The 9,759-nt window shown below is 55.8% G+C and overlaps 2 protein-coding genes across 8 annotated transcripts in view; one reads left to right on the forward strand and one right to left on the reverse strand.

The window, feature by feature from the left end:
• MBOAT7 (membrane bound O-acyltransferase domain containing 7) overlaps positions 1 to 3,794 on the reverse strand; it is a 17,075-nt gene extending 13,281 nt beyond the window's left edge. The window contains exons 1-4 of one of the 3 annotated variants that reach the window (XM_017497941.1): positions 3,254 to 3,794; positions 2,361 to 2,439; positions 2,147 to 2,276; positions 1,036 to 1,162 (exon numbers count right to left, since the gene is read on the reverse strand). In XM_017497941.1, the coding sequence (XP_017353430.1) occupies positions 1,036 to 1,162; positions 2,147 to 2,276; positions 2,361 to 2,436 (333 nt within the window). In that variant the 5' untranslated portion in view covers positions 2,437 to 2,439; positions 3,254 to 3,794. Of the gene's footprint in view, positions 1 to 1,035; positions 1,163 to 2,146; positions 2,277 to 2,360; positions 2,440 to 3,002; positions 3,102 to 3,253 lie in introns of those variants that run through there. The other 2 variants (XM_037727647.1, XM_017497942.1) reach the window with 2 other exon arrangements.
• A 55-nt stretch (positions 3,795 to 3,849) lies between these two features.
• On the forward strand, positions 3,850 to 7,866 carry TSEN34 (tRNA splicing endonuclease subunit 34). Of its 5 annotated transcripts, none has more exons than XM_017497945.2 (5): positions 3,850 to 4,066; positions 5,299 to 5,545; positions 5,661 to 5,904; positions 6,055 to 6,312; positions 7,377 to 7,866. In XM_017497945.2, the coding sequence occupies exons 2-5, from the start codon at positions 5,303 to 5,305 to the stop codon at positions 7,562 to 7,564; spliced, it is 933 nt and encodes a 310-aa protein (XP_017353434.1). In that variant the 5' UTR covers positions 3,850 to 4,066; positions 5,299 to 5,302; the 3' UTR covers positions 7,565 to 7,866. The 5 variants fall into 5 exon arrangements, with proteins under 5 accessions (XP_017353434.1, XP_017353432.1, XP_017353435.1 ...); XM_017497943.2 differs by lacking the exon at positions 3,850 to 4,066 and adding an exon at positions 4,092 to 4,368; XM_017497946.2 differs by lacking the exon at positions 3,850 to 4,066 and adding an exon at positions 4,096 to 4,368 and having other exon boundaries at positions 6,076 to 6,312.
• Positions 7,867 to 9,759: the final 1,893 nt, after the last annotated feature.

The raw sequence follows: 9,759 nt of genomic DNA on the forward strand, positions 1-9,759 counted from the left end.
CGGGGTTTCACCGTGTTGACCAGGATGGTCTCGATCTCTTGACCTCGTGATCCACCCGCCTCGGCCTCCCACAGTGCTGGGATTACAGGCTTGAGCCACCGCGCCCGGCCTAGCCTGGCTCATTTTTATACTTTTAGTAGAGACAGGGTTTCACCATGTTGGCCAGGCTGGTCCCAAACTCCTGACCTCAGGTGATCCACCTGCCTCAGCCTCCCAAAGTGCTGGGATTACAGGTGTGAGACACTGCACCCGGCCCAGAATGAGTATTTTTAAACATCTAAAACTGGTCACATCGCATCTTCTGGCAGCAAACCAAAAATCCCCTCTCCCAGCAGCACTCAGTCCTCCATGGGAAGAAGTCCAAAGTCCTCACGGTTGCTGGCCAGGCCTAGCATGGTCTCAGCCCTGCTGCCGGTTCCCTTCTGCTCTTCCTAGAAAGCTGATGTTGCTGGTGCAGCCTGTGGAACCCAGCCTGCTCCCCTCCACACGTGGTCCCTATGGCCTGAAAGGCTCCTCCTCTAACCCCTCTCGCCCAGCCCACTCCTGCCACTGCTAAGCTCTTGCGGGGAACACTGAATGCTGGGAAGGCCACTGACTACCTAGCATGACCGCTGTGTTCACTGATAAGCCGCCAGGAGGAAACCATGACTCTGCGGGGCTCGGTGGGCCCTGGGAGTCTATATTCACCCGTTTTCCCAGGTGAGTAGGAGCCAGACCTGGGTGTCCTAGTTTTGCGCCCTTCACCAAGTACCTTCTCCCCAGAGCTGGTTTTTCTCCTTTGCAACACAGCTGGCTGCAGAGATTCCAGGAGAGCATGTTGGTAAACCACCCAGGTGGGCCTCTGGCACTGACTGTTACCTCCATGGGCTATTTCTTCACCCCAGGAGGGGCTGAGAGGTGAAGACCTGCCCAGGGGCATGTGAATGGGGAACCCTACCCCAAGGCAGCAGGTGGGGTGATGTCCCACCCCCAGGGTGTGTGGGAGGTAAAATCCCAAGGAGCAGCTGGAGGGGAGTAGTGAGCCCCGAGTCTGACCTTCAGCGTCAGCAGCAGCTGGACCGCATTGGTGAAGGGCGTGGGAGTAGGCAGGCCAAGCAGGCTGAGGGCTCGGAAGAACAGGAGATAGGAGAAAGTCCAGGCCAGAGCCAGGGCGTGGCAGGAGCTGGGCAAAGGCAGGAGGCACGTTGTGTTGTGTTGGTCTCAGCCTTGGCCTCCCTCTCCCCCAGTCCAGCCACCAATCCTCCCCCAGCTCTCCCCATTTGTTCAGAGACAGAAACACAGAAGGGCAGAGAGAGGACTGGAGGGAAGACGTGGGGATGGAACGAGTATGACTGAAACGGGAGAAGAGGCTCAGCCACACAGAAACACACAGCAATAGAGAAGAATGAGGTTCAGAGGAGCTTTGGGTGAAGACCCTGCAATCCTTCACTTTTTCTTTATTTCCAAGGTCCGGAGCTCAAGAAGAGGGGGGTGGATATGAATATGAATGGTGGCAGGGCCAGCAGACACAGTGTCCTTCTCTCTCCATGACATAGATGTAGCAGACTGGGACAAACACAGAAGAAGGCAGGGGAGGAAGAGAAACAGATGAAGGCCAGGCGCGGTGGCACACGCCTGTAATTCCGGCACTTTGGGAAGTGAAGGCAGGCGGATCACCTGAGGTCAGGGGTTCGAGACCAGCCTGGCCAACATGGAGAAACCCAGTCTCTTTTTGTAAAATTGTTTTTATTTTTTAAACTTTTTACCCATAATTTACAACCATTTTCTTTTTCTTATTTATTTCAGCCTCTACTAAAAATATAAAATTAGTCAGGCGTGGTGGCGCATGCCTGTAATCCCAGCTACTCAGGAGGCTGAGGCAGGACAATCACTTAAACCCGGGGAGGTGGAGGTTGCAGTGAGCTGAGATTGTACCACTGCACTCCAGTCTGGGCAACAAGAGGGAATCTCCGTCTCAAAAAAGAAAAAAGAAAAGAAAAGAAAAAGAAACAGATGACACAAAGAAACAAACTGATCAACAAGAGACAGCCAGAGATGAGGCAGAAACTGAGAAAGACACAAAGAGGAAACAGGTTGCTTCCCCCTCTCCCCTCCTCTCCCCTCCTCTCCCTCTCCGCTCCCCTCCTCCCTCCCTCAAGATTCTCACCAGGGCTGGGCCTGAATGAGGGCCCAGGTCCCGAGGATGGTGATCAGAGAATGCAAAGTGTGGGGGCCACAGGTGAACAGGGTGAGCCCCAGGCCCACTGCGGCTGCCCCCCATCTCTTCAGCCCAGGACCTGCAGGGGGAAGGGACAGCATAAGCCTGGAACCTTCCAGAGGGTCCCCCCCTTATTTTCCACTGGGGAGGGAACTTGACTCACCAGCTTTCTTAAAGAGGAAGCCGATGGGGATGGAGATAAGAAGAACCACTAGATACGTCCATTCTTCTGGAGACATGGTCTGGGGGAGGGGCAGATTCACTGTGAGAACCCAGGAATCCAGGCCTCCTGCCTCCTCCCTCTTCGAGGATCCAGGAACCCAGCCCTCTGGACCCCAGTTATTTAGGATTCCGGAGTCCAAGCCTCAGCGCCTCTCCTTTGAGAACCTAGGAGCCCAGACTCGAGTTCCTTCATCCTTGGAGGAGACAGGAATCCACCCCCAACCCCTCTCCTTTGAGAGCGCACAGGGCTCCAGCCCTCCTCTCCTCTGAGAACGCAGTAAAGCCTGGGGCTCTCCCAGTACCCAGGCCCCACCTTTTCAAACGCAGAAATCAAAGCTACTCCCTGCACCCATGCTGAAGACGCCCCTCCTTAAAAAACCCAGAAGGAGCACCCCTCCCGGACCCTTCCTCTTCGAGAGCCCAGGAGTCTAGACCTCCGAGCCCCTCTTCCAGCGAGGATCCAGGAGCCCAGACCCCCTCTTTGCATCCCCCATTCCCCGGCCCTTGTGAAACCAGATATTCGTACCCCCCAGCCCTTCTCCTTCGAGAGCACCCAGAGGAGCCCGGGGCTCCAGCCTCCAACCCCTTTGGAGCTCCAGACCCCTCTCCTATTGAGAATCCGGGGATCGGAGCCCCTCCTTTCCCCAGGCCCAGGCCCAGCATGTCCCGCGCACCCCAGCGTGGGTCGGATCCCACTCCCGACAGAGCTACAGGCGGTTGCGCCAGCCCCGAGCTCCAGCGCGCCCCCGGCGCCGCCCCGCACCCGCCAGTCCGCAGGTACCCCGCCACCGTGGGACCCCCGCTTTGCCACTGGGTTCCGCCACCCCGGCCCACCTGAGCCGCCCGCCGGGAAGGAGGCGGCCGAGCAGTCCCAGACCGCGAGCCGCCGCGGCTCCGGCCACGCCTCCCCCGCCCAGTGCGCCCCCGCGCCGGCTGCTCCTTCGGGGCGCCAGCCGAGCCCCACGGATCGGGCCGGGGATGAGGCCACGGTCAGGGCCCCGGGCGGGCAGGAAAGGAGCCCGGGAGCGGGCGCCAGGAGCGCGAGCCGGCAGCAGCACTCGAGTCCAGGTCTGCAATGGGCTCCGAGCTCCGAGTACGTGAAGGGGCGGGGCTTCAGGCTCGGAACGAGGAGGAGCCGAAAGCCTTGGGCCCGAAGAGGAACAGACAGGCTTCGGAAAGGAGGCGGGGTCTGGAACGTAGCGTGAGAGATGAGGCGGGGTCTCCGTTCGGGTTCCTTCGGGCACAGTCGGGAGCTTGAGTTCACTGGAGGTGGGGCCACAAACTTCCGCTCACTTCGGAGATAGTCGAGAACCGAGTGCTGGCGTCGGCGTGGGCGGGGCCACATGTTTCGGTTTTCTTCGGAGATAGTCGAGTCGGGGTCGCCGTTCTGATGTGGGCGGGACCACACGCGGCCGGATGTGGGTGGGGCTACAAGTTTCGGTTTACTTCGTAGATAGTTGGGTATAAGTGACGCTAGGATGATAGGCGGAGTCAACAGGTTCGCCAGATACGGAAGAATATTTACAAAGGGGAGGGGCGAAAGCGACTTGCCCTCAAAGGGGCGGAACCCCGGTGATCGGCGTGCGCCTAGGGGGCGGGGTCGGGTGATGATCCTCAAGTTCCCAAGTCGAGTAGCAGCAGAGGGAGGTGCGCTCGATGTTGGGGGCGGGGGCCCAGGTGGCCACCGCGGGAAGAAGGCGGGGCTCCAGGCCTGTGAGGGGAGGGTCCTGACTTCCCGCGGCGCCGAGGCGGCGGAATGACGAAGTTGACGCGGGGGGTCGACATGGGGAGGGGAGGGTGGAGGAAGCAGAGCGTGGCGCGCGGTGCGTAGTGGGTGGCTCCGCCTTGACTGCGAGTTGGTGTATACGAGGTGACTCGGTGACTCTATCGGTGGACCGTGGGACATTCTGAAGGAAAGCAAGGAAGCGGACTGAGCGCTCCCAAGTGGGGTGAGCCCGCCCGAGAGGAGAGTGGATGGCGGGTGCCCAGAGGGCGGGGCTTTCGGCTGTGGGGTTCGGTCGTGGGGCCGGAACTCCTCAACTGGGGTGCGCTGGCACTTGAAGCGGGCGGGGCCACAGGCTCCGGGACTGCCGGGAGCCGATGACGCCAGAACGTCGAACCCTGTGCGACCGGGAGGGGGCGGGGCTACGTTGTCGGCCGAGCCGAGAGCACCCGAACGCTGAAGGGTGTTCTCACGTTCTAGAAGGGGGCGGGGCGGCGGACTCGGTGGAGTCGAAGACCCCCGAACGCCGAACCTCCCTCTCTAGGGAGGGGGCAGGGTTTCGTACTGTGGGAGTCAGAGCTAGTAGGCCCGAAAGCCGAAATCACAGTGGTTCGGAAAGGGGAGGAGCTAAGACCCGAGCGTCCCGAAGAGGGTGTGGCCTCGGCGTTGCTTTAGCTTCGAGAGCTTTTGATCCCCGACGGGAACACCCGAAGGGGAACACCCGAAGGGGAACACCCGAAGGGGAACGCCCACTTTGCAAGAGGGTGGTGCCAAAATGGACCTTTATAAGGGGGCGAGTGGCAGCGATTGTGGTTTCTTTTTGAGACTGGAAAGCGCAATGGCAGGTACGGCAGTGTGGGCACAGAGCGCGTGCCGACTGCAGGGTCACAAGGGCTGAGCGGGGCTCCGGGGACGCGGCGAGGAGTGAAGGCTATGGGCCAGTCACCTGCGGCCTTGGAGCCTGGTGGGATCGTCCGGGGGCGGGGCCTGGCATTTGGGCCCAGCAGGTGGCGAACAGCGGCCGAGCGAGGCCCCGCCCTCGGGCCTGGGGGCGGGGCTTCGGGGCTTCGCCAGATCCCCGAGGCGCTGGGTGCTTTCTGGGCGGCCGGCAGCGCGCGGCTGTTTCGGTGATCGCTTTGCCTCCCGGCTCCCGCAGGAGGATGCTGGTGGTGGAGGTGGCGAATGGCCGCTCCCTGGTGTGGGGGGCCGAGGCGGTTCAGGCCCTCCGGGAGCGCCTGGGAGTGGGGGGCCGCACGGTAGGCGCCCTGCCCCGCGGGCCCCGCCAGAACTCACGCTTGGGCCTCCCGCTGCTGTTGATGCCCGAAGAGGCGCGGCTCCTGGCAGAGATCGGCGCCGTGACTCTGGTCAGCGCCCCGCGCCCAGACCCTCGGCACCACAGCCTGGTAAGGGGGCGGGGCTCGAACTCCTGGATCTGGTGGGAGCGGGGCCTGAGAGGCCGGATTACTGGCTTCGGAAGGGACCGTAAGCCTGGAGGTTCCAGCGAAGTGTGCTTCTCAGGCCCTGACATCCTTCAAGCGCCAGCAAGAGCAGAGCTTCCAGGAGCAGAGCGCCTTGGCAGCTGAGGCACGGGAGACTCGTCGGCAGGAGCTCCTAGAGAAGATTACGGAGGGCCAGGCTGCCAAGAAGCAGAAGCTGGAACAGGCCTCAGGGGCCAGCGCGAGCCAGGAGGCCGGCGGGGGCCAGGCTGCCAAAGTGAACGACACCAGTGATCTCCAGGCTTCCGGAGAGCAGGAGGAAGCAGGTGAGCGTGGGAGGTGGAGTCCAGGGACCATGGGAAGGAAAGGAGAGATCTTTTGGGAATTTTAGCTGGGAATCCAGTGCCTGGGTCTCCCTGAAGGTAGGAAGACTTTGCCCCTTGCATTTACCAAACTCTTCTCTGTACTTCCACCAGGTTCCTCCTCTTCCCAAGCAGGACCCTCAAATGGAGTAGCCCCCTTGCCCAGATCTGCTCTCCTTGTCCAGCTGGCCACTGCCAGGCCTCGACCTGTCAAGGCCAGGCCCCTGGACTGGCGTGTCCAGTCTAAAGACTGGCCCCACGCCGGCCGCCCTGCCCATGAGCTGCGCTACAGCATCTACAGAGACCTGTGGGAGCGGGGCTTCTTCCTCAGTGCGGCTGGCAAGTTCGGAGGAGACTTCCTGGTCTATCCGGGTGAGTTTGGGTTTGGGGCCTCTGGTTGCTGTGCTAGTCTTCACAATCCCAATGTATTCTGCGGTTTTCCTTTCTTTCTTTTCTGAATAGAGGTGGGGTCTCTATTGTCCCAATTCCTGGGCTCAAGCAGTCCTCACACCTCAGCCTCCCAAAGTGCTGGGATTACAGGCCCAGATGCATTTTTCTTTTTTGTCTCACTTTCTGTTAGCCTCTTTCATTCACCGATGGACAGGAAACATTTGGGAGCTCCCGAAGTCACTGGGCAAGCAGTTTAGCGACTCTTATTAAATGCTTACCGTGATCCAGATTAACTCAGAAGCAGACATGAGGCCAGCACTTTGGGAAGCTGAGGCAGGTGGATTGTCTGAGGTCAGGAGTTTGAGACCATCCTGACCAAGGTGGTGAAACCCCATCTCTACTAAAAATACTAAAACTAGCTGGGTGTGGTGGTGGGCATCTGTAGTCCCAGCTACTTGGGAGGCTGAGGCAGGAGAATCGCTTGAACCCCGGAGGCGGAGGTTGCAGTGAGCTGAGATCACACCACTGCATTCCAGCATGGGTGACAGAGGGAGACTCTGTCTTTAAAAAAAAAAAAAGAGATGTAAGAGCAATCCTCTTAGAAAAAAGAAATTGCCAGGCACAGTGGCTCACACCTGTAATCCCAGAACTTTGGGAGGCCAAGGTGGATGGATCACCTGAGGTCAGGAGTTCGAGACCAGCGTGACCAACATGGTGAAACCTTGTCTCTACTAAAAATATAAAAGTTAGCCAGGCGTGGTGGCACATGCCTATAATCCCACCTACTTGGGAGGCTGAGGCAGGAAAATTGCTTAAACCCAGGAGGTCGAGGTTGCAGTGAGCCATTGCACTCCAGCCTGGGTGACAAAGCAAGACTCCATCTCAAAAAAAAAAATTTCTAGAAGTGTAGTAGTTGGTCCAAGCGTTACCTGTTTTAGAGCATCCATAGGGATTGTTGAAATGATCTCACATCTCCTACCAGGGGTCATTCCTGTGGCTACTACCCCCACCATTGGCCACTGCTTCAGTGCCTTTGTCCCCTCCAGGTGACCCACTCCGCTTCCACGCCCACTATATCGCTCAATGCTGGGCCCCCGAGGACCCCATCCCACTCCAGGACCTGGTTGCTGCTGGGCGCCTTGGAACCAGCGTCAGAAAGACCCTGCTCCTCTGTTCTCCGCAGCCTGATGGTAAGGTGGTTTACACCTCCCTGCAATGGGCCAGCCTGCAGTGAACTCCAGAGACCTAGGCGGATGTGGCTGTGTCTGCGGCAAGAGCCTTTCTAGATGTTCCCAAGCTTTTCCTGGGAGTCTAGAACATCCTCCCACCTTTCTCTGCGGTTAGTTTTTGATTCCAGATTTTCAAACACTACATCCTTATGTTCTTCTTGTCTCAAAGCACTTATTGGCTGTGTTGTTTTGCAGTTACCTGTTTTCACACTGTGAGCTTCCTGAGAATGGGAACTGGGTTCGATTCATCTGTTTTCTACAGGGTTTAAGTCTCAGGAGGTCTCAATAAACTTGTTATCTAAATGTTCATGAGTTGAATTCTTAGTCCTGGAACCTGCTGGTGGTCTTACCTGCATGTCCAGATGGGAAAAAGGCCTGGAGGAGGGGTGACTTGCCAAGGTCGCACAGCTGGTAAACAGCAGGCCTGGCCTTTAAACATTGCTTTTTCTGACTCCTAAATCTGCGCTCTTTCTACCACACTAAACTTCCTTTTGAAAAGATTTCTATGAAACTTCTCAGAAGCATGCATAAATAAAAATATAGGCTGGGCATGATGGCTCACACCTGTAATCCCACAGCACTTTGGGAGGCCAAGGCAGGAGGGTCGCTTGAGGCCAGCTCTGGTAACACTGTAATACCCCATCTCCTCAAAACAATAATTTAAAAAAATTAGCCAGGGATCCCTTAAGCCTGGGAAGTTGAGGCTGCTGTGAGCTGTGATCGCACCACTGCACTCCAGCCTAGGAGACAGAGCAAGAGACCTTGTCTCAAAAAAAAAATGTGTGTGTATGTCAATATGTATACATATGTATGTGTGTATATATATACGCATATACACATCATGAAAGAAAAAAGGAAATGAGAATATTGTAATTTTAGGAGTTCAGAGCATGGGAAGGATGTCAGGAAGGACTCTGGAAGGCGTTCTGCTTTTTCATGGCCTGGGTAGTGGTTCAGAATTTTTTTGCTACTGTACATTTATATTTTAGACTCTTTGGTATATGTTATATTCTGCAACTTTTACAAAAGCTAAAACATGTATATGTATAAAATATGCACTTATGAAATCATTTACCCACGTTTTTGCTTAGAACTTCGTACTGGAACACTACCCCAATCCAATAATTATACCTTTATGTTGTCAACATGCAGTTTTATTTTGTTACGTTTATTTTGTCAGTGTAATACAGTCACATGGTAAAATTCTGGGGCTGAAAGTCTTTAGTTCTTCAATTTCTTTCCCCTATATCTATCTATCTATGTATCTATTTCTCTCTCTCTCTCTTTTCTGTGAATTGAGCAGCCTCTGGAATCAGAATAGGTTTTGAGAGACTTCCATCTCCCCACTTTCTTGCTATTACCAATAAACAGACTTCATAGAATCTCAATTTCCTAAAGGTTTAATTTAAAATATGACACTGGGCTGGGTGTGGTGGCTCCCGCCTGTAATCCTAGCACTTTGGGAGTCTGAGGTGGATGGATCACCTAAGGTCAGGAGTTCGAGACTAGCCTGGCCAATATGGTGAAACCCCATCTGTACTAAAAATACAAAAAAAATTAGCCAGGTGTGGTGGTGGACGCCTATAATCCATCCAAGCTACTCAGGAGCCTGAAGCAGGAGAATCACTTGAACCCAGGAGGCCGAAGTTGCAGTGAGACGAGATTGCATCACTGCACTCCAGCCTGGGCAACAAGAGCGAAATTCCATTTAAAAAAGAAAAAGACACTAACCTCTGTCTGGCCAAGACTCTACTCTTTATGCCTGTTTGATAAGTGGCTTGTAAGTCTATGCTCTACCCTTTCTCCTCTCTACAATAAGTAATTAGATGTCTCAGTACCTCTGTTATGAGTCTCTTCTCTGAAAGGTTTCTCATTCAAAACTTTTGTGGCTGGATGTGGTGGCTCAGGCCTGTAATCCTAGTACTTTGGGAGGCCAGGGTGGGAAGATCAGTTGAGCTCAGGAGTTTGACACCAGCCTGGGCTGAACATAGTGAGACCTCGTCTCTATTGACTGATGTCCCCACGTCATCAGTCAACAAATTAGCTGTGCATGGTGGTGCGTGCCTGTAATCCCAGCTACTCGGGAGGCTGAGGCAGGAGAATTGCTTAAGCCCAGGAGGTAGAAGTGTAGTGAGCAGAGATCACGCCACTGCACTCCAGCCTGGGTGACAGAGTGAGACCTTGTGTCAAAAGGAAAAAA

This window comes from Cebus imitator, unplaced genomic scaffold (assembly GCF_001604975.1).
Source record: "Cebus imitator isolate Cc_AM_T3 unplaced genomic scaffold, Cebus_imitator-1.0 Scaffold235, whole genome shotgun sequence".
NCBI classification, from domain to species: Eukaryota; Metazoa; Chordata; class Mammalia; order Primates; family Cebidae; genus Cebus; species Cebus imitator.

Bases quoted from the DNA above. Each gene is read 5' to 3' on its own strand.
- TSEN34 (XM_017497945.2), top strand. From the start codon at position 5,303: ATGCTGGTGGTGGAGGTGGCGAATGGCCGCTCCCTGGTGTGGGGGGCC. The intron at 5,546-5,660 runs GTAAGGGGGCGG...TGTGCTTCTCAG, and splicing joins ACCCTCGGCACCACAGCCTG to GCCCTGACATCCTTCAAGCG. The intron at 6,313-7,376 runs GTGAGTTTGGGT...TGTCCCCTCCAG, and splicing joins AGACTTCCTGGTCTATCCGG to GTGACCCACTCCGCTTCCAC.